The 24481-nt window shown below is 36.3% G+C and overlaps 1 protein-coding gene across 10 annotated transcripts in view; it reads left to right on the forward strand.

Annotated features, from left to right (window-relative positions):
- The window catches only part of DTNB (dystrobrevin beta), a 243097-nt gene that overhangs the window by 103643 nt on the left and 114973 nt on the right, over positions 1-24481 (forward strand). For all 10 annotated transcript variants that reach the window (XR_003795006.1, XR_003795007.1, XM_029232736.1 and 7 more), the window contains exon 9: positions 16503-16627. Coding sequence is in view for 8 of the 10 variants with exons in the window: in XM_029232736.1 (XP_029088569.1) it covers positions 16503-16627 (125 nt within the window). In the remaining 2 variants the exon portion in view is untranslated. The remainder of the gene's footprint in view (positions 1-16502; positions 16628-24481) is intronic.

Raw genomic sequence — 24481 nt, forward strand, 5'->3', positions numbered from 1 at the left:
AGTTTCAGGTGCACAACACACTGATTCAGTGGGCTGTCTTTTCTTCTCTTGCTGCAACCTCTGAGCGTACCAGGTTTTAGATGACCCTCCCCAACCAACCCCCCCAACACTAATAGATTTATGCAGTTCTTTTTTTTAACTTTATTTCTGTTCATTTTTAAAATATTTGTTTATTTAGTTATTTGGCTGTGCCAGGTCTTAATTGCAGCACATGGGATCTTTGTTGCCACATGCGGGATCTTCATGGTAGCATGCAGGATCTTCAGTTGCGGCACGCGAGATCTTTAGTTGCTTTATGCGGAATCTTTAGTTGCGGCACATGGAATCTTTAGTTGCGGCACATGGAATCTTTAGTTGCGGCATGCGGGATCTAGTTCCCTAGCCAGGGATCAAACCCAGGCCCCCTGCCCTGGTAGCATGGAGTCTTAATTAACTGCTGGGCTACCAAGGAAGTCCCTCTGCAGGGACTTAAAATAAATTTATTTATTTATTTATTTATATTTTTGGCTGCGTTGGGTCCTCATTGCTGCGCGCGGGCTCCCTCCAGTTGTGGCTAGTGGGGGCCGCTCTTTGCCATGGTGCGCAAGCTTCTCATTGGGTGGCCTCTCCCGTTGTAGAGCACGGGCTCCAGGCACTTGGGCTTCAGCAGTTGTGGCTCATGGGCTCCAGAGCGCAGGCTCAGTAGCTGTGGGGCACGGGCCCAGTCACTCCACGGCATGTGGGATCCTCCCGGACCAGGGCTCTTACCCATGTCCCCTGCATTGGCAGGTGAATTCTTAACCACTGTGCCACCAAGGAAGGCCCCCTCTGCAGTTTTTTAATTCCAGCCGAGGCTTCTGGTCCAGGTTAAGACTCCTATATTCAGTGGCCCTATGGACATTTCCATCTTAAAGTCTCACTAGCTTTTCTGTCAACACATGGTTCTAATAATTTTTTCAGTCAATTTTCTTAGACTTCTAAGTAGATAACTATATTGCCTGTGGGAAACAGTAACAATCATTTTCCAATAGTTATACCTTTGTGTTTTTTTTTTTAACCTTTTTGTTTTAGCAAGAACTTCTAGATCAGTGCTTCCCAAAATGGCTTGAAAAGAATCAGCTGGGCAGCTTGTTTAATATACAGAGTACCAGGTCTCTACCCTTGGGAATTTTAACTTAGTAGGTCTGGGTTGAGTTACAGGAATCTGTTTTGTTTTGTTTCATTTTGAAACAAACACCCCAGGAATTTTTTAATCTTCAGACAGTTTTGGGAAACACTGTTTCAGAGCTAAGTAATAGTGGTGGTGGTCTTCGGTTCCTGGCTGTGGGGCATCTGTATCATGTGTGACGTTAATTGACTTCTGGCTCTGTTCCTGCCTTCACCTGTGGCAGTGTTTGTGACAGCCTTTGGAGATAGCGGGTGCCCAGGTGTCATCATCCAGGGGCCCTGGTAAAGAGCTTTTTGCCCTGGTAATCGTTCAGTAAACATTTCTAGTGCCTGTTCTGCTCCAGGCCCCAGAGAGTGCTGCTATACAAAGAAGCAGTTGGTGGGTCTTCTTGGTTTTCCAACCTTCATGCTCTCTCCAACCTCCAGCCTCCCTTTTGTGGGACTTTGGCTGCCTGTAAATCTTTTTCCATCATACTCAAGTGCTCTGCTCCTTTTTGTCTTAGCTGACTAGACCCTTTGTTTACCCAGACCTGAAGTACTGGTCACACTTCTCCTTCCTCATTCTATCCTGCCATGCAATCTGTTGCTGCATTTGACCAGAGAACTATCTGTTCAATGTATTCTAGAAGCAGCTTCTAAATCAGAGATGATTTGTAACACACTGGGGTTTTATCTTATGGAGTAACATTTTGAAAGCGTCTTCAGTTTTGTCTTTGGACTTGGACTTTTATGTATGGCTTTAACTCATAGACAGCACTATGACAGTATTGAACTATTTCCAGTTGCTTGTTCTACCATATTTTCTTACTTCTATGTCTTTGAATCTGTTGTTCTATCTCCCTTTGTCTCCTCTCCTCCCCATCCTCCCAGATTTCCCATGCCAACTTCTCTTCAGCCTCTGAGGTTCAGCTCAGCCATTGCCTCTTTTCCTGATCCCCAAGCTGATTTATATGTCTCTTCATGCTCTGCTATGGCACGCTGAATACCTCTTTTAAGGCACTTAATATGCTGTTATAATTATCTGTTCATTTGTCTGTATATTCTATTATCTCATAATTCCTTAGTATGTTATTAGCCTATATACCCCTGTGTTTGTTAAAGAACATTATAAAGTTGGCATCTCCCACTTGTTCCAGTTTTTAAACTACTTTTGATCATGGGAATGTCTTCCTGACTCGAAAAAGTGTGAGAGATTGATAATATTCAATTTTGGCAAGAGTGTAGAGAAGAGGGCTCTAGAAGATTGTTGGTACGAGTGTGAATTGATACAATATTTGAAAAATAAAATTTTAAATGCATATAAACTTTGACTCAGCAATTCCCCATATAGGAATTCTCCCACAAAGACCCTTGCATCAAGTATATTAGGATTTTGGTATGAAGAGATGGCCAAAATCTCCAACAGTAACAAAATGGGTAAATTTATTATGGTATATATACATACATACATATATATATATATAATTATAACTGTGGAATTCTGTGTAGCAGTCAAAATAAGTGAAATAGATTTATATGTTCAGATGTGGAAAGAGGTCCATAGTATATACCCGTTTTCCTCCCTCCTCAGAGGTAACCTCTATTTTGAATTTAGTACTCAATATTTCCATTCATATGACATTTTCATATTTTTTATTACACATGTGTATGTGGCCATTAAAATATATAGCATTGGGCTTCCCTGGTGGCGCAGTGGTAGAGAGTCCGCCTGCCGATGCAGGGGACACGGGTTCGTGCCCCAGTCCGGGAAGATCCCACATGCCGTGGAGAGGCTGGGCCCGTGAGCCATGGCTGCTGAGCCTGCGCATCTGGAGCCTGTGCTCCGCAACGGGAGAGGCCACAACAGTGAGAGGCCCGTGTACCTCAAAAAAAAAAAGAAAAAAGAAAAAAAAAAAATATATATAGCATTGTTTCTCATATTTTTAAACTTTATCAAAATAGTGTCATATTACATATATCCTCTTGCAGCTTCCTTTGTTCACCTACATTGTTTGTAAAATGATCTCCATGTTGATATGGTTATTTTCAATGCCATATAAAATTCAGTTCTATAAATATGCCACATTTTATTTATTCTCTTGTTGATTGACATTCAACTTGTTTCTAATTTTCTACTTTTCCAAACAAAGCTTTAGTGGATTTTCTAGTACAGGTCATCTTGTGCAGCCTGGGGAATTTTTCTAGGGTAATTTTTAGGAGTGGAATTCCTTAGTCCAGAGGAGTGTGTATCTTTTACTAGATTTTACTAAATTGCTCTCCAAGGTGGCTTTACTACTTCACACTCCCACCAGCAGTGTATGAGCTTTACCATGTATTCACATCTTCATTTGTAAGGAATATGTTACTTTTAATTCTCTTACAGAGCAACAAAACTCTTAACAAATTGTTTGAAGAAGATGGGAATATGAACTGCCAGTTAAAGCTATTGAGAAAGGAAATTCTGTCCATGTCATCAAACTGATGTTTTAAAGGGCAGTCCAATTCTCAGTGCAGCATTTCCCCTGTTGTACATTCTGGTAAGAGTTCCAACACAAAATGGGATGCCAGGCCAGGTTGATATCACAGCTCAGTTAGGAGCAAAGTCTGGCCTTGAACTTTGTTTTTGCCTATACACATTCACAGCTTTTTCAGTTGTAACTTATTTATGCTTAATGTGGCAATTATCGGTAATTCAAGGGTACCCCTCCCACACCCAGGGTTGGTATGTATGGAACCATAAATACTATATTGGCTGTCAGGGCACACCTAGCAGTGTCAGTCTGTTGATGTTGAATTCCAACAAATCTGTATTTGTTGGAATTTTTTTGTTTTTTTGTTTTTTTGTTTTTCCTGAAAAGGAGGCTGAAACGATTTGCTGCTCAAAAACCAAGTTACTGCTGTTCTTTACATAACTCCAGCCTCAGCTATCATTGAACCATGGTGGTTCCTTTTTTGTGGGTCAAGAGGTTGTAATTTATAAGCATGTTTCAGAAGCCATATGTGAACTGATTACTTTTTATTCTACCTAGCTATATTCTCATAACTGTCAGAGAGCTCATACTGTCAAATCTTGGAAGAGTAATAAAAATTACATGGATTACATTTCTCTCATACATTAATCAGTCAAAATTATAGCTTTACAAATTAAGTTCAACTGGAGCTTAGCAACTGTAATTTTTTTACTTTCTAAAGCAGTTATTCTGAATCCTTTAAAAAATAATATATCATAAGGGATATTATGAATTTTCAAAATATATTTTAAATAAACTTTAATAAACAAAAAAGAACTGGGAATTCCATTTCAGGGTGATGGTCTGAGGACATGCTATCACCTTTCCATCTTGCCTCAGATACTTAGAAATGATAGATTAGAATTTTAAAAATAATTTGCAAGTACACTAGAGGGGAAAAAAAGAAGGAAAACCCACAGGAGGTCCCAGATGTGCAGAGCCCCCATGAAAAGTGTATGGGATCAGTTTACAAAAGAAAACCTTGTTTCAAAACAAGGGCAGGAAACTATTGCTTCTCAGGATAGGAGTAGCATCTAGAATGTTCCTGCTTGGAAAGTTGATATGGGCAGCTGAGAGGGGCTCAGGGCAAGTGACAGAGTGACTCTGGTACTATAGCCTGGTGCCGCCGGCAGATGTAGTGTACATAGGACCTTAGGTTGGAGAGGCAGGGCTGGGGTCCAGGTGCTTGGTGAATTCCAGGAGAATAGGGGTCCCATGTTCATAAGACTAACTACAAAGCTTTTCCATGAGGTGTCACCTTCTGTCCCTCCTTCACTCTCACTGAAAGCAAGTCCTACTTCTCCCCTCCAGGTATGCAGTGCACCCAGATAGTGTAGACTGTCTCAACAGAGAGCCTTAACTACAAAGATGAGCACTTCATTAAAAATCACTAAAAACTGCCATGCAAAGGAGATAACAAAAGAGTTTATTTTGGACATAGAATTCATAGAATAAGTAGAACTAGATTTAAAAATATGTACAGTTGAACTCTTGGAGAGATATGAGCAGTTATTTTATCTACCAAAAATAAGTATTGATACTGGAAATTAAAATTTTGATTGTCAAAATAAGGAATTCATTAAATGGGCTGATTAACTGTGTCTGTAGCTTAAGAGCAGATTTGTGAGCTGGATACTGGAGCAGAGAATTGTTCCTAAGCACATCACAGAAGGATACAGTAATAGAAAAAAAAACTAAGACATGGAAGTTAGATTGAAGAATGCCATCTAATATGAACTCCAGAAAGAAGCTAAAGAGAATGCAGGGAAATGATATTTAGAGAAGCAGTAGATCCAGTTTCAAGATGGTTGACCAAACACATACTCCCTCTTACCCTTTCTGCACCAAACGCATAGAAATGATAAAAAATTAATTTGATTAATAAATTCCCTTTCAGGATTGAAAAGAAAAGGAATATTCCTGACCTGAAGCAATAAAACATCTTTAAGTGAAAGAGTTGTACATTGAAGGAGAAGTTGCAGAAAGGAACTGCTTACACTGCCTGTTTGAGGCCATCACCACTGCCAGGACCCTGAAGCTCTGTGCTGATTTTGTCAGAACAGATTCAGCATGCGGCCTCTGGCTAGGATGCCACTATTGGCTAAGACGGCAAGTGAGCAGTCCCATGGGAGATGTTTACACGGCCATGAAAACCCAGAGGAAGCTTAGCACAGTGAAATATAAACAGCAGAACTACACCCTGTGGGGTAGAACAGTCAGAAAGAAACTTTAAAAATAGGTCAATCTAATTTTCTTAGAGGACCAGGGATAGACTTTCATGATTAATACAAGAAGTGGAAGTTATGAAACTATAAATAATGAAAATGAAAAACGTAGTTGTCAAACAAACTCACCGGATGGGCTGCATTGCAAACTGGATATAGCTAAAGAACAGATTATTGAGCTGAAAGATCAGGGCAAGAGATTCTCCCAAAACTCAGCATCAAGAGGTAAGAGAGTATCCTTTAAAAAAAAAAAACAAAAAAGAAAACATAAGAGAGTATGAAACAAAGATTGAAGCATTTAGATTCGTGTAGAAGTTCCAACATTTATCTAATAGGAGTTGGAAGTGAAGAAAATTGACAAGAGACAATGTTTGAAGAAATAATGTATGAAAAATTTCCAAAACTGAAAAAGTATGAGCCCTTAGGTAGAAGGCCTACTAACTGAAGAAGAATACATTTTAAAAGGAAACAGCATAGTCAGCACCTGCATACATCCTAGTGATAATGATGAAGAGAAATTCCTAGGGGACAGTAGAGAGAAAAGACTGATGGTCTACAAAAGAATAAGAATCCAGATGACATTAGACTTTATCACTGGTTTTGAGAAACAACAGCAGAATGTCTTCAAGGTGCTGAGAGAAAATAAATTTGAACTTAAAATTCTATTCTCACCCAAACTATCTTTCAACAGCAAGGACACTACAATAACATATTCATAATTTAAGGACTTTGAAAGACCTTTGCTGAAAGAACTATTTAAAGATACACTGCAGTAAGAAAAAAAATGAACCAAGAAGGTAGTAATGGGATTTAAGGAAAAAAAAGGAAGCAGAGAAATCAAAAACAATATTGAATATAAATAAATATTGGTTATAAAATATATGACGATTTTTAGTAAGTTGTAACTTAAATCAACAAAAATAGCAACATGGAATTTGTGGTTGGGGGAGTGATAAAGGGAATTAAAAGCACACTAAAGATTTCAGGAGGAGGATAATAAAATGTAATTAATTCTAACTTGTAAGAAACTATAATTTTAAATATGCATTAAAAACTTAAGGGTAACCACTTGAAGAATTAGATATAAAATATAAACCTTAAAACTATTAGAAGAAAAAATGTAGCAAAAATAACCTTGACCAATCCAATAGAAGACAGGAAAAGAGAAAAAGAAAATCATGGTAAAATAGAAAACACAAAATAAGTTGCTAGGAATACATTTAAGCATACATAGCAGTAGTTAAAGTAAATGAAAGTGAATTAAACTCACCTACTAAAATGATAAAAACTCTCAGATTTATCAAAATGACAAAAACCACATGCTATTTCAGAGAAGATACACAGTTGATAATAAAGGGATGAAAAAGGTAGTATAAAATATTAGTATGAGACAAAACAAGGCAAACAACATTGGAACGGACATAGGTGGGGAATTTAAAATGCTAAAAAGTATAATTTGTAAGAGTTGGTATCAGTTATAAGCCTGTTTGTCCTGCTCTTGATAACACTGCATGTTTAAGTATGTATATATGTGTATAAATTTATACATTTACAAATTACTGCCGAGGCTTTCTAAATGGTATTCCTGATTCTGCCCTTGTTACCTTCAGTTTATTCTAAGTATAGCAGCCAGAATGATCCTGTTAAAAATCAGATCCTTGCTTGCTCAATACACTCCAATAGCTTCCCATCTTGTTCAGGGTAAAGGTAGACTAAGCTAATTGTAGCCTCCCATCCCCAGTGACAAACATGCATGTAGGATGAAATATAATAACAAAACTGAAATGCAGAATTGAACTTGAATAAAAGAGAAATTCCTGGCTATCAAAAATTAAACCCCAAATTGTGATGTCCCCAGGATTTATCAGATGGGATACTGGATTTAGGCCAGTGGTTGGGGTTAGTGCCTCCATGGAGTAGGAAATGTAACTTGGGTCCACTCAAGGTGAGTAGAACTGGTATTTTTGTAAAAGCTGGAATTTGAGAAGGGCTGCCTCCTTGTGAAAGAGGGGCTAAAAATATTCCAGTGGCCCAGAGATAGTACAAATAGGACTCCCATACAAAAAAAGAGTCTCTGCTAAAGGTGAGCTTGTCATCAAATATTGCAAACCCTATTATAAAACAATCTACTCTGAGGGAGAATCAGCAAACACAACAAACAGTAGCTTTAGTATGCCAAGGACTTCAGAAAATGGTACACTTTAAAAATTAAAGGAGTAAGTCTAGGAATAGTGACATTTCAAAAAGGAACAAGTCAAGATGAAAAAGGAACAAATTGAATTTCTACAAATAAAAAATAATAAGGTTAAGCTCAATAGAGGGGTTAAATAGCAGATTACAGACAGCTACAGCAAAAATTAGGGAATGGAAAATAAGTCTGAGGAAATTAACCAGGATACAGAATATTGAACACAGATATAGGGAAATGGAAAATGTGACAGGCAATTGAAGGATTTGAAGGATAGAATGAAAAGGTCTACCTAGAATTCCATACCTATCTAATCTAAGAGCAAAGAAGGAATATATATTTTCAGAAAAAGTCTCAGTGGGTTTGTCACCAATAGACCATTGCTAAAGGAACTAACAAAGGATATGTTTTGGGGAAAAAATGAATTGAAGCAATAAGGAAGAAATGGAACATAAGAAGGAATGGTGCACAGCAGAATTGGCAAATGCGAGTAAATTTAAATAAGCACTATATGTAAATAATAATGACTAATAATTTAATTGGTCTTAAAATGAGATGCAGCTAAAGTACTAATTAACTATGACATTAATATAGTTGGGTCATGGTTAGAGTTAAAGGATTTGAAGTTACAGGATGAGAGTACAGATACTGTTTAAGACGGTGGTAAAATGTTCACATTAAATGAGTTAGAGGAGGTTCCTGACTTCTCTTGGGGATTTAATAGGCTTATGTTTCTGCTTGAATCTATGAGTTCTCATCACAAGGAAAAAATATTTTTTTCTTTTTCTTTTATTTTGTATCTACATGAGGTGATGAACGTTCCCTAAACTTACTGTGGTAATCAGTTCGTAATGTGTGTAAGTCAAATCATTATGCTGTACATCTGAAATCTATACAGTGCTGTATGTCTATTATATCTCAGTAAGAAAAAAGAAAAAAAGACATACCAAGCCAAGAACTAACCAAAAGAAAACTGGTGAAACTATATTAACCTCAGAAAATAGATTTCAGGGCAAAAATCTTTAGGAGAGAGATTAAAATGTTATATTTCATGTTATGTATATTTTATTACAATAAAAAAATCTTCACCAGAGGTAAAGTTTACAAAAGATAAAAAGATGAAATTAACAGTTACACATAGATATACAACTAATAGCATAGCTTTAAAATTGTGTAAATAAAAATAAGAGCACAATAAGAAATTAAAAATACATTATTAAAATGGATAATTTTAACGCACTTCTCTCAACAGTTGTTAGAATCATTAGACAAAAAACACAATGTAGAAAATTCAAATGTATCCAGCAGTTAATGGTTGCACATTTTTTTCAAATACACAAAACTTGACCACCTAAATGAAGTCTCAGAAAAGAATTAGTGTCGATTATAGTGCATTTGAGCTAGGAATCAATAACAAAAAGATAAGAAAACAGCCGTACATTGGTTATTGAAAGATTAGTTGAAGTGAACAAACTCCTAAAACAACCTTGCTTTCCAAAACTGATTCAAGATAGAATAAAACCTGCAAGTATTAATATAATCATTAAAGAATTTGAATTAGTAGCTTAAAATATTTCTACCAAGGAAACAACCAGGCCTGAGTGACTTTACATAAGTTTCAACAAACATTCAAAGAAAAGAATTCCGGTATTATAAAAATCTCCCAAATTCTAGAAAAAATAATGAGCATTCTGATTTCATTTTTGAGGCTAGAACTACCTTGGTACCAAAACCTTATGAGGACAACAGGAAAGGAAAATTACAAGCCATTCTAATGAAGGCAAATAAAAGCCTAAACAAAGTATTATGAAACTCAACTCAGCGGTGTATACAAAAGATCATAATCACACTGGTTTTATTCCCGCAATTAAAGATAGATTATTATAATTTAGCCATATTCATAAGTTGATGGATTAAATCTGTATAATCATCTCAAAAGACATGTAAAACAGTGATTAAAACCTCATATCCACACAGACACACACTGCACTTTAGCAATCTAGGGGTAGAAGAATTTCCTTAACCTAATACATATAGGATATTTATAAAAACATAGTATCCATTATATTTACTGATGAAATGTCAGGAGTATTTGTTTTGAGATTGAAATCTTAAGATTTTAAGACTGAAAACAAAACAAGGAGGCTCGCTATCACCACTTCTATTCAACATTTTCTTGCAGGTCCTAAAGCAGCAGAGTAAACAAGGAAAAGAGATAAAAGGTATTTTAATTGGAAGGAAACAAAGTTATCATTATTTACTGATGACTGTTAATGTAGAAGGACTGAAAGAATCTCCAAATCATTAGAATTAAAATAGAGTAGGGGCAATAAAAGTAAAAATAGATAAATTGGACTACATCAAAATTTAAAACTCCTGTGCATCGAAGGACACATCAGCATAGTAAAAGGGCAAACTATGGTATGGGAGAAAATATTTGCATATCATATATCTGATAAGGGGCTCATATTCAGATTATATAAAGAACTCCTATAACTTAAGAACAATAAAAAGCAAATAACCCATTAAAAAATTGGTCTAAAGGAATTGTTTAAAGGAATAGACATTTCTCCAGAGATGATATATAAATGGCCAATATACTTAACATTACTTAACTGTACACTTAAAAATGGTTGAGATGGTAAATTTTATGTTATGTGTATTTTACCAAAATTTTTAAAAATAAGAGAGCAAGGTTTCTGAATAAAATCTTTCTATAACTAGAAATAAATAACAGATACATATATCCTTTATAAACAAGAATCTGTAACTTTATTGAAAGATATTTAAAAAGGCTTAGGGGAATTCCCTAGTGGGATCCAGTGGTTAGGACTCCGCACTTTCATTGCCAAGGACCCGGGTTCGATCCCTGGTCAGGGAACTAAGATCCTGCAAGCTGCGTGGTGTGGCCAAAAAAAAGAGGCTAAATACATGAGGGGATGAACATATTCACGGAAAGGAATGTTCAGTGTGTGAACTGACATATGAAGATGTCAGTTCTCTCCAGAATTGTCTGTATATTCGATCAGTTCCCATCAAAATCCCAACAGGATTTTTTTTTTTGTGGTAAATGGACAGACTGATTGTAAAATTTAATTGGAAGTGTGAAGGGTCAAGAATAACAAAGACTCTCCTAATGAAGAATGAAAGTTTGGGGCACTGGTACTACCTGAAAAGATAAGAGGAAACTGTAACAATTAAATCATCATGATGCTGGTACAGGGATAGAAGTAGAATATCTGTCTCATAGGAGAAGAATGGATTGTTTATTAAGTGACCCTGAAGCAACTGATTATCCATATTGGATACAATTGGATTATTTCCTTACACCTGTCACAGAAATCAGTTTTAAGTAGATTCAAACTTAAATATGAAAGATAAAAACTATGGAACAGTGAAGACAATCTGGGAGGATATCGTTATGACATCAGGGAGGGGAATATTTCTTAAGATACAAAAGGCACAAAATAAGAAAGAAAAGATTAATAAATTGGGACTACTGTGTATTTAAAGATGACCATTCATTAAAAACAATAGAGTGAAAAACCTTAAAGTGAAAGTTGTTTGTAAGATATAACTTCTGTACGGTTAAAATACAAAAATATATAGAACTCTTACAAATCAGTAAGAGAAAGACAAACCCAGTGAAACACTACGCCAAAGACAGGAACAGGCATTTCACAGACAAAGAGATACAAATGGCCCATAAACATTGGAAAAGATGCTCAATATTTCTAGTAATAAGGGAATTGCAAATTAAAAGCCCAATAACATTTGTCACCCACCAGATTGGCAAATGTTAGAACATTTGACTGTAACAAGGGTTGGCCAGAATGTAGAGTCAGGAAGTCCCTCACATAGCTGATGGGAGTGGAAATTAGCGTAACCACTTTGTAAAAGCAAATTGGCAGTGCCTAGTAACACTGAATGTCATAATTTATGACCCAATAATTCCACTCTTAGGAAATTCTTTTACATGGCCAGCAGGAGACACGGACAAGAAAGTTTTATAGCAGCATTGTGACTGAGAGGGAACAAAGGGAAACAACCCAAATATATAAATTATGATGTAACTGAGCAATGAAATACAATCAAGCCATGAAAAAATGAGTGAATTTTATCAACATGTGCATCAACATGGATGAATTGTAACATAATTTTGAGTAAAAGAAGCCAGTTGCAGAAAAAATATATATGTAAATCTATATAGGTTTTAAGCATGTATTAAATAAATCATGTATTTTTTATAGTACATAATTGCTAAAATAGTAAAATAAAGGAAATGATTAGTACAAAATCCAGGATACTGATAACCAGGAGAGGTGCGGGTATGGTGGGAGTGGGCTGTATTAGATAAGGGCTCACAGCCAGGCTTCCAAGTGACCATAATGGTATATTTCTCAGGCAGAAGAGTGGGTAGATGGGTATTTGTTTTATCACTTTTTAGACTGTACACCCACATTTTATATACTTTTGAAGTATTCTTTTTTAATGTAAGCTGTAATTTTTTTTCCAAGGTGACCTTACTTTATTTATTTTATTTATTTATTTTTAACATCTTTATTGGAGTAGAGTTGCTTTACAATGTTGTTAGTTTCTGCTGTGTAACAGAATGAGTCAGCTCTGTGTATACATATATCCCCTCCCTCTTGCGTCTCCCTCCCACCCTCCCAATCCTACCCCTCTAGGTGGTCACAAAGCACCGAGCTGATTTCCCTGTGCTATGCGGCTGCTTCCCACTAGCTATCTATTTTACATTTGGTAGTGTATATGTGTCCATGCTACTCTTACTTCGCCCCAGCTTCCCCTTCCCCCTCCCTGTGTCCTCAAGTCCATTTTCTACGTCTGCATCTTTATTTCTGTCCTGCCCCTAGGTTCTTCAGAACCTTTTTTTTTAAGATTCCATATATATGTGTTAGCATATGGTATTTGTTTTTCTCTTTCTGACTCACTTCACTCTGTATGACAGACTAGGTCCATCTACTTCACTACAAATAACTCAATTTTGTTTCTTTTTATGGCTGAGTAATATTCCATTGTATATCTGTGCCACATCTTCTTTATCCATTCATCTGTCGATGGACACTTAGGTTGCTTCCATGTGCTGGCTATTGTAAATAGTGCTGCAATGAACATTGTGGTACATGTCTCTTTTTGAATTATGTAACCTGTAATATTTTTAAGAGATGGTAGGAAATGTTTTGAAATTAGGTAAAGTGGATGAAGGTATTGAAAATGCACAAAGATTGAAAATCATTGCCTAAGAGGGTTTGGAGGAGATCTGATTTTCTAGGTTAAGGCGTCCCCGTATATCAGTGTGAGGGTTCAAGTGAGGGGAAAGGTACAAAGACCTGTCAGAACATCTCTGTCCTAGTGGCTTAAACGAAGTGTGGAGTCACCAGTCCCTACACCTGGATTGCTTTTCTTCCTCCCTCACTCCCTGCACTTCTGTAAATACTTAGTGACTGACTACCAAGTCCTGGGCATTGTCCTGGGGGCCGAGTAGCCAGAAGAGGTAATGTCCCTGTCTCGGCACTTATAGTGGTTTTCGAACTCTTGCTCACACACTTAGTTAATCTTAGTTTCCTAACGTAGCTCCACAATGAAATCACTTTAGGCGCATATTGTAATTCATGCGTTGAGGTCTTTTTAAGGAAATCATTTATCTACCAATTTAGACAGCCTAATTGAGTGCATTATCTTTAAATTTTCAGGATAATGTTCTTTTTGGTTTGATCCTAGCCCTTAGATAATTCCTATATATGTTTATTTCCAGTCTTTTTCTCCTTCCCATACATATCAAGCATCTCTTGATGTACTCTACGTGGAATTGGCTTTGATGTATTGATTTTTACCTTTCTTTCTTGTTGAGACTTGAAATGGGATCTAATCTTAAACCTTGACTTGGAGCAGTATTTTTGAAAGCACAACAAGCATGCTGCTAGAGAATATTAGGTGATACAAAGGGAAACATTTTTTATTTTAACAGTCTTATTTTAATGTTTATGGTAAAATATACACATGAAACCTGTGATTTCATGGCTATTATAATCCGTCTCACATAGACTGCATGAATTAATGGCCCAGGTGGTTCTCAGATGTAGCAAAAAATCACGAAATGAGTATATGGATTACACATGTAGTGTTTAGTTGTAAAGGTGAATTAAGATATTCTCTGGTGTCCTCTGATGGTCTCCTACTCATATCATAACTCTCAAAAAAATTAAGCTTATGTGGTTTAGCCAGGAAAAAGCAATCTAGAAAATTCATCTAGGCAAATAATTTATTCAAATAACATATTCTGGTGTAGGTCAGGTTCTGGAAATACACAGATGAGTAAAATGTAGATCCTACCCTTCAAGACCACTGGTCTAACAGAGATAGGCGTGTAAATTTAAAAGTGCAGTGTAGTATTGGAACAGTGCCACAGTGGAAATGTGTACTTGGCGAGTGGGTAGCTTGGAAAGATGGGTGCCGACTTACGGAGCAGTGAGGAAAGTCTTCATAGGGGAAGGGAGGCTTGCAAATAAGCAGCCTTGAGAGATGAGCAGAAAATTTACAGAGAAATAGATTGGGAAAGGGAGATCTCAGGCACGTGCCAAGGTACAGAGATCTAAGAGAACATGGTACATTGGGTTAACTGAGCAGCTTGATGTTTATGCTGATGTGGGGTGAGAGGTGAGGACAGAGTGGGGAGCCGGACATGAAAGCTCCTAAGTGAGCTGTGATGGCGTGGATTTAGATCTTAGTCTATAAATGATTATCAGCCTTTGCAAGATTTTAAGCAGAAGACTGCATGATGTCTGGGGCAGTGTAGAAGATGGAGCAGAGGAGGAAGAAGAATCAGAGTCATGTTACAGCTAGTCATTGGGCAAAGGGATGATGGAGAGCAGTTGTGGGGAAGTTCAGAATTTCTGTTTTGTGTAGCTCCATATAATTTTCAGGAAATTAGATTACATATAGATTTCCCCCAGAATTTAATGTGTTGAAGGGGATGGTGGTAGGTGATTTGGAGCCAATATATGAAGTTTCTGAAGAGAATGGTATTATTCAGTCTGTTAGAAACAAGGTATTAAGTAACTTTCCCTATATAGTCTTAAAGGTAAATAGATTTTGGCTTATTTTCTGTTAAAATATAGGTAGGCAGCATATAAAAGTTAAGTGGAGATGTGCTACTGATGAGACACACAGCTGCAAACAAGGTCTATTTTCTAATTAAAGTAGTACTACGGTAATACACTGCAGAGACAGAAGAATGAAATAATTAAACTTTTTTGCGACTAGTATCCTGCCAAGAAAATCTCAGATAACAGTATTATTTAAAGGGAATTGGGGGCCTTCTCTGGTGGCGCAGTGGTTAAGAACCCTCCTGCCAATGCAGGGGACATGGGTTCGAGCCCTGGTCCAGGAAGATCCCATGTGCTGCAGAGCACCTAAGCCCGTGCACCACAGCTACTGAGCCTGCGCTCTAGATCCCGCGAGCCACAACTACTGAGGCCGTGTGCCACAACTGCTGAAGCCCTCACGCCTAGAGCCCGTGCTCTGCAACAAGAGAAGCCACCGCAGTGAGAAGCCTGCACACTGCAACAAAGAGTAGCCCCGCTCACCGCAGCTAGAGAAAGCCCGTGCAGCAATGGAGATCCAACGCAGCCAAAATATAAATAAATAAATAAACAAACTAATTTTTTAAAAAGTGTCCTTTAAATATGGGTTTCATATTCTACATATCTTAGTCGTGGCATATTGTTTACTTTTGTGCATATTTACTATTATACCTTAGGCCTGCTAGTCTTTGGATTTAGTGTGTATTGTTCTACCTTCCCAGGAAATGTATTAGTATGCCAACTTATTTTTGTACCTTCAGCATATCATAATTTAGAGTCACAGATCTGATGCTAGCTGTGTATGTGAGTGCACTCATTTGTATCTGTATACATAGCCAGACCCTTAACACCAAACGTTCTATTTCATGTTCATTTGGGGAATATTCTCTTAATATTTGGGGGGATGTGGGTTAGTCAGCTAATTTGCTAACATTCAAGAGCCGTGAGCTCTCAGCATTATCTTAACCTTTTAGTATTTTAGTCTAGCAAGAATTTCTGACTCTGATCAGGGAATTAACTATAACATCTTACCAGAATGATCCAGAAGCATCAAAAGAGGGAGTTCCTGCAAAGGGCACACAGAGATGTTCAAAAGGCAAGTTAACACTAACTGGATAGTGTGACTGCATAGTAGAAATGAGGGAGTTAGGACAGAAACGAAGGGCCACAAACGACCTTGAAACAATCCCTTGGAACTACCGTAGGTTCCTTTCCGCAAGGCTCAGTAGTGGTGACTGTAATGCAACTTAGTTTGTATTTGCAAAGATATTTTCTACAGCTCTCATCACTAAGTTGAAATTCTGTTTCATTCTTTTGAAAATTCAATTCCGTATTTTCTACTTTGACACAGAAATCCCCTGCAAAGAAGCTGAGCCACGCAATTAGTAAATCCTTGGGGTGTGTACCCACCAGAGAACCTCCGCATCCTGTTTTTCCTGAACAACCAGAGAAACCACTTGACCTTGCAAATATAGTGTAAGTATATGATAGATGTGGATTATACTGAAATGGAAACCTTGCTGAATCCTTTGGGGTCAAAACCGAGTATCACCTAACATGAACATTGCACCTTCTGGTTTTCACGTTGCTTTTGGGGATCTTAAGACTTAAAGCTTTCAGCTCTTTAAATCACCGTGAATATCTGCATGGAGACCTATAGCTCCTGAGCCCTGAAGCCCGTGTTATGTAGCGTCCCCTTCAGACAGCTAATGCGTTACGAGTAATCAGTGTGCTGGGCTTAACAAGGTTGCCTTTTGTTATTTGTGTTCTTCCCTTAAATCAGCAGTAGAGATCTTTTCTTCTTTACAACAGTTAATGACCATAGAGATTTTAAAAGTTAGTTTAGACCACATGGAGATGAAAATCAACCTAATTTGCTCTTTTTGTATTGAGAGAAAATTAGGAACCACAAGACTGAACTCTATAAGTAAAACTAGTGTTTTATTTTTATTTTCAGTTAAATATTCTTGCTAAGCAAAAGAAAGCTGGAGGGGAACAAAAAAACTAGAGAAATGAAGAGGAAAAGTAAGGAGGAGGAGAAGCAATGAAGGATAAGATTCAGCGTTTAGACTGATTTCTTCCCTCTGAATTAAATAATGATATTAAGTATACTCTGCTAGATAAAGTTGGTAGGTTTTTGGTTATTAGTCTTGCTCAGGTATTTAGAAGTTTTTCTGTTGCAGTAGACATCCATTTTCTTTTACCTAGCTCAAATTACATAGTTTGATTAAATGAGCTCTTAGAGTTCTTGATCTTTTCTTTCTCTTTCGTTCAATAATTTTCAAAACTTTTATATTTATTAAAACAATACACACATATCGATTAAAAATTCAGTAATACAGAAAAAATACAACAATACGTATAACAAAACGCAGCACATCCTCCCCAGTTTCATCGTGCTTTGTTTGGGTTTTTAGATCTCCTAATGGATACCTCCATATCGCTAAATAATATATTCAGAGCACCATTTCTTGGCTTATCGGTTTTGGACATTATTGAATTCCTTCTGTGGTGTAAGAGGCCAACCTCATTTATAACTCTACATATCAACCCATCTCATCTTTTCATAATTATATCACCATTTTAAAAATTAGTTACCTTTGTACTCTTGAATGTAATTTTTAAACTTCTATTTCTTGTAACTTCTTTTGACTTCTACTATGTAAACGAAGGAAGTTTTAACCTTCTGTCTGCTTCTCCCTTCGCCTCCTAACTTCTGTCATCTGTGCCATTACTTTTATCAAAGCTGATAATATTTCTGTTCTCTCCTATGATCATAACTAAGTCTTCTGAGGTTTATTAAGGGCTCAATCTAGAAGTTGAAAACCAAACAACAGCATTTTAAGTTAATTCCATTCATTACAAAGTCAAGCAGTGTGCTGTCATTCTGTGTACCCTTTGTTTAGTTCCAGTGTCACAATCCCTGTGCAGTTGTTCTCGTCAGAGTTCAGTGGGATCTTCTTTCTTATATACCACAGATTGCTCAAAAGTGTGCCTGTTGACTTTATAACTGGACTGACTTTCCTGTACTGTTTTTGTGGTTGTTTTTCCTTCAGTTTCCCATTGATTTCTTCTCCCTGGGGAAAAAATAGGCTTTTCTCCCACTGTGTTCCATAGTAGATTTTACTTATTTGTGTGTAATCCATTTTTTGGTTAAATTTGTTAACCTCTTCCCTTTTTGGTTAGTGTTTTTCATTTGAATTAAAAAAAAAAAAAAAAAAACCCTTGCCTGCTCCAACATTGTAGTGATATTTCTCTCTCTTTTTAAGCTTTGAAGATGTCCTTTTTACATATGTCTTTAATTCATCTGGAACAAATGTTTGTGTGTGGTGTGATGTGGAATATCCAGTTTTCTCTCTCTCTCTGCATTTCAATAATAATTTGTCTCAATGCCATTTTTTGGATAATCCATCATTTCCCCACTTAACTACAATGCCACCATTGTCATAAATGAAGTTTGCAAATACGCACCGTCTGGTTTCTGGGCTCTTGATTCTGTTCCTTTGGTCAAAATGTCTATCACTATGCCAATATCATGCTATCTTAATTACTGTAAGGGATTAAGTCATCTTTTTTAGGAGTGTCTTGTCTATTCTTTGCCCTTTGCTCTTTCATATAAATTTGAGAATCAGCTTATTGAGTCCCTCATAAAATTTTTTTGGAGTTTTGATCAGAGATTTATTGAATCTAAAGATCAAATTGGGAAGAACAGACATCTTTATAATATTAAGTCTTCCATTCCATGAATGCGTTATGTCTTTCCATTTATTTAAATATCCTTTTGTGCCATTTAGTAAAGCTTTATAATTTTTCCTCAGAAAGGTCTTGTACATGTTAAATTAATTCTTGTGTACTTCGCATTTGTTGCTGCTGTTGCAAATGGTGCCTTTTTCTCTGCAGTTACTTTGAGATATAATTTACATGCAATAAAATGCTCCCACTTTAAGTGTACAATTCAGTGATTTTTGGCAAATGTGTACAGTCATGAAAATGGTATCTTTTTTGAATTATGTTTCTTAACAGTTTGTTGCTGGTGTTGGACACGCACGTTGCTTTTGTATTTTAATCCACTATGTAGTCTTCTTGTGTAACTTGTTCATAATTCTAGCAATTTGTACTCACATTCTTTTGGATTTTCTATAAATCATTATATCACCTGCAAATAATGATTGCCTTTTGTCTTCCCTCCCCTTCTTTATGCTTTTAAATATACTCATGTTTTTTTCTTTTGGTTTTATTATGCCGGCTAGAGCCTCCAGTGCAATATTGAATGCAATGGTCTGATAGGCATTCTTGCATTATTACTAATACCAAAGAGGACACTTTCAGCATTCATTTTAGCATGTCTTTTGATGTTGGTTTTTTGTAGAAACTGTTTATCAGATAAAAGAGGTTCCCTTTTATTCCTAGTTTGCTAGTGCTTTCTTTTTGTCATGAATGATGTCAAATTTTATCAAAGACTTTCTGCATTGAGATGATAGCCTGAGTTTCTTTATTCTGTTAATAGAGTGAATTACATTAACTGTTTCTTAAACAGCCCTACATTCCTGGAATAAACATAATTTGCCCCTCCTTTTAATACACTGCTAGATTTCACTTGCTTATATTTTCTTTAGCTTTTTTCTATGTTTATGAATTAAATTGTCCTGTAATTTCCCTTGATTTTTTTGTTTTGTTTTTAGGACAAAGTTTGCCCAGTTTGCTGTCTTCAAATAGTTGAGGAGAATTCTCTCTTTTTATATTTTTTGGGGAGAGCTCGTTTAAGATTGGAATTATTTGCTCCTTGTATTTTTGGTAAAATTCACCAGTGAAGCTGTCTGTGCCTTAAGCCTTCTTTGTGGGGAGATTCTTAACTATTAATTCCATTAATCGTTAAAAAAAAAAAGTCTTTTAAAAAAAGTATAAGACTATTTTCATTTTGTATTTCTTTTTGAGTCACTTTGGAACATTTTATAGATGTAGGAATTTGTCAATTCCATCTAATTTTCAAAGTTATTGGCACAAAGTTTATAATATTTATCTATAGTATCTGTGCTAACATCTTTTTCATTCCTACTCTCACATATTTATAGTTTTTTCCTTTTTTTTTTTTCTCCTTGAAAAATCTTGCCATAGTCTTGTCCAATGTGTTAGGCTTTCAGAGGACCAACTTTTGGTTTTGATGATTCTTTTATTGTATGTATTGTATTTAAAAAATTTCATTTATTTCCATCCTTTATTATTTCTTTTGTTAAAGCTTCTTTGGGTTTATTTTGCTACTCTTTTTCTAACTTATTTAAAGATATGGTTAGCTTACTCATTTTAGGTTTTTTCCCCCAAATTTAAGCATTTAAGGCTATAAATTTCTCTAAGCACTACCTGAGTAATGTCCAAGTTTTATTATGTAATTTTTTTATTGTTTAATTCTAAATATTTTCTAAGTTCTGTTATTTCTTCTTTGAGAAGTATACTTTCTTAATTTCCAAACAAATGAGGATTTTCTAGTTACCTTTTTGTTATTAATTTCTAATTTAATTTCATTTTGGTCTGAAAAATGTTCTGTATTATTCAGTTCTTTCAAATTTGTTGAGACATGCTTATTATCTAGTATATGATCAAGTTTTTATTATGTTGCAAGTAAACTTGAAAACGTTTATTCTATGCTTGTTGGGTACAGAGTTTATAGTAAATGAATGTATGTCAATTAAGTCAAATTAGTTAACCATGTTACTCAAATCTTCTACAGCCTTACTTACTTGTTCAAAATTATACATATTTCACTAGGAAGTTAAAAATTTATTCTTAAGTAGTGACTTCCTTTATTCCTAATAATTCTATTTGTTCTCTAGTATATTTTATCTGCTAGTAACATCTTTTAAGATTTTTTGCTAGGTATGTACCTGGTATAACTTTTCCCATCCTTTTTCTTTCAATTTTTCTGTGTCCTTAGGTTTTCAGTATGTTTCTTATAAATTGTAAGCTGGATTTTAAGGGTGACATCCCACTCTAGTCACCCTTTCCCCCACGGGTAACCATTCTAATGTGCTTATTGTATATCCTTTGATTACAATAAGGAACAATCCTGTTCTTGAAAACTAGGTATTGTTTTCTATGTCCTTTTTTTAAAGTTTACACAAGTGGTGTGTGAACCATGTTTTGCCTATCCATTCTCCCTGGGATGGACACCCGGGTTGCCTTCAGATCTCTGCCTCCACATATAATGCTGCAGTAAATGCCTCCGATGTTCCCCAAATGGAACTGGGTAAGAATTTCTTTATACCTAGAATACAGTTGTTAGGTGAAGGATTATGTACATCTTGACCAGAAGAAGTGTGTTGGGGAATCCAGTAGTTCAGTGTAGACTTTCAGTTAATCTCTCCATTTTAATTCATACCACACCTCTCCCTGGTGTGCCTGAGTTTGAAGACTTTCTGGCCAGTTTCACTAGCAGGTAACCTCTAGTTTCTTACCAGCCCAGAAAAAAAGTAGTCATCTGACTGTGTGCTGCTGGGGAGTCTGGTGGAGGAGGTGGATGTGTTCTACGTCACAGGCCGACTTTCAACTAATCCCCCTCTTTCTAATGCAGCCCCTCACTTCTCTTTCAGAGGCACCAGGCATCTTTAATTGCTGAGCATTCATGGTCATCTGTGTTTCCACTTCCCTTGACTCAGGATGAACTTGACCTCAGATTTCTTCTCTGTGTATTAAAAAAGCCTCCCCATTTCTAGTTTCTGTTAGTAAGGAATTCAGTGTAGGACTGAGAGCTAAGAATTGAAACCTGATTTTTTCTTTATTGACTCTTATCATTTTATTGTATTTACCTCAGATCTTTCTTTTTGTTTTTTTTTTTGTTTTTTTTTTTTTTGCGGTACGCGGGCCTCTCACTGTTGTGGCCTCTCCCGTTGCGGAGCACAGGCTCCGGACGCACAGGCTCAGCGATCATGGCTCATGGGCCCAGCCGCTCCGTGGCATGTGGGATCTTCCTGGACCAGGGCACGAACCCGTGTCCCCTGCATCAGCAGGCGGACTCTCAACCACTGCGCCACCAGGGAAGCCCCTGAGATCTTTTTTATAAAAAATAAATAAAACTTAGTAGATAATGTTGTGGCTTCCTATGTCCTTCCTAATCCCATTACCGTTTCTCTCTCCCAAAGAGTAGCCACTAACATTTATTTGGTATCTGTCACTCTGCACATGTTTTTATACTTTTGCTAGATGTATATACATCTTAAAATCACATATTTTAAAACTTTATATAAATGGTCATGCTCTGCATAGTCTTCTGTAAGCTTATTACTTTATAGATATTGGGTGGGCCAAAAGGTTCATTTGGTTTTCTCCATAAGATGGCTCTAGTAGCACTAAGTTGTCTTTAACTTCATTTGAAACAATTTTGTTAGATTGTATGTGACAGCTGTCATATCAGTGTGCCTTTAAAAAAAGATTTATCAAAATCGGTGAATTTTTGTGTAGCCATTTTAATATTGAAGATGGAAGAAAAAAAGCAACATTTTTGGCATATTACGCTTTATTATTTCAAGAAAGGTAAAAACACAACTGAAACTCAAAAAAGATTTGTGCAAGTGTACGGAGAAGGTGCTGTGACTGATCAAACATGTCAAAAGTGGTTTGCGAAGTGTTGTGCTGGAGATTTCTCACTGGACAGTGCTCCACGGTCGGGTAGACCAGTTGAAGTTGAAGTTTCTGGCTCTACCATCTTAACACGAGGCCTCATTGGTCACTGCAGCTGGGGAAGAGAGCATGTGGGGACCTCACATCAATTCTTCTGTGCTTTGGTGACACGTGTCATTTCCTTCACAACTGTGCTAACTTCAAGTATAGATCATCTTCCATGTACCTAGGAAGGAGAGGAGAACCAGATATTGTTCAGCTCTAGTAATGTATACCATAAGTGTATTCAACTTTACTAGATATTTCCAGACTAGGTATAACCTAGAACTCAAATTTTATTGTTCAGGTATTTATTAATCTAAACTATTCCCAAGCCATGTAGATAGTCAGTAGACCACTCAGAAAATGCAGTGATAGCTTCCCTTTTGTATTCTGATGAAATTTTGAGTAATTAATCCTATTTGGATTGACTAGACAACTTTTAAAGTCGCATTCAACTTTGAGGTTCTATGTTTAACAGATTTTTTTTTAATGTATATATTCACATACCAGTGGTTCCCAAACCTGGCTGATACCAGGGTCACTAAGCTTTTAAAAGTATAGAATACTAGATTACTTCCATTCTAGATTAACTGAATCATTATTCTGGGGGTGGCCTGGAATCTACCTTTTGAAAAAGTTTCCTTGTGAATCTGATCAGATTATGGAACCACCTCATTAGAACATAAATGGTTTTAGCTATATGAACAACAAGCTAAGAATTCACTGTTAATCATCCAAAAATGCATATAGAGTACAACTGAAATATAAATATGTGAACAGCAATTCTTAATGCTTGCTGAAATTTAAATTTTCCATTCATTCAGCAAATATTTATTAAGGATCTTCCAGGTATTATGCAAGGTGCAAACAGTATTCACACAGTACTTTGCTTACATGCAAATAGGTTTGAGTGACAGTGAAGAAGCCAGTTTTATAAAGTACAGTGTTTTCGGCTGGCTTCCTTAGGAAAAAGTTACAAGTATAGATGAGAAAATTGTGAGGAGTGGGCCACTGTGCATTTCTTAATCATGATCAGGAAAAAGAAAAAGATTGCTGTTTTGCACTTAGAGATGAAGGTAGCTCCTACATTTGAATGCTTAAAGTCAGCAAAATATTTCATTTAGATAGGATCATGATTGTTTTAATCATTGTTTCACTATATTAATTTAGAAGGGCCCTTTTTTGGTTGGACAAAAAGTAGACAACATTCTTGTACTTCAGTTGTCTTTACACATTGCAGGTATTATTTTCAGACACTTAAAGTTGCTTTTATTTGTTTTACTAAAAATTAGTAATCCTGATTTGGATGAATGCCATCTACCAAGGAGGTTGAGAGTTGGGAATAGGGACTGGATGACCAATGTACTTGATTGAACTAGGCCACTAATTAAACACTTTTTAAGTAGCTCACCCTTTATAGTTATTTCTTACATAGCATGCTTATTTGCTCACAGATTTTCAAAAAAAAGGGAGCATGCTACAGTGTGTATATCTGTGACCATTTCAAGCTTGATCTTTCTCAGAGTAGAGGATAAAGTTTCTTACTGAAGTTTTAGTTTAATGGTCAAACTTGTTAATTTTTTTCTTGATGTTTCTGGCTTCCATTTCGTATTTAAAATTAATTTTCTCCCTTCAAGGTTATAAAAATACCTCTGTCAATAAATTTCTTATTTCTGT

Source organism: Monodon monoceros, unplaced genomic scaffold, assembly GCF_005190385.1.
Source record: "Monodon monoceros isolate NGI ecotype Baffin Bay Population unplaced genomic scaffold, NGI_Narwhal_1 Super_Scaffold_19, whole genome shotgun sequence".
NCBI classification, from domain to species: domain Eukaryota; kingdom Metazoa; phylum Chordata; class Mammalia; order Artiodactyla; family Monodontidae; genus Monodon; species Monodon monoceros.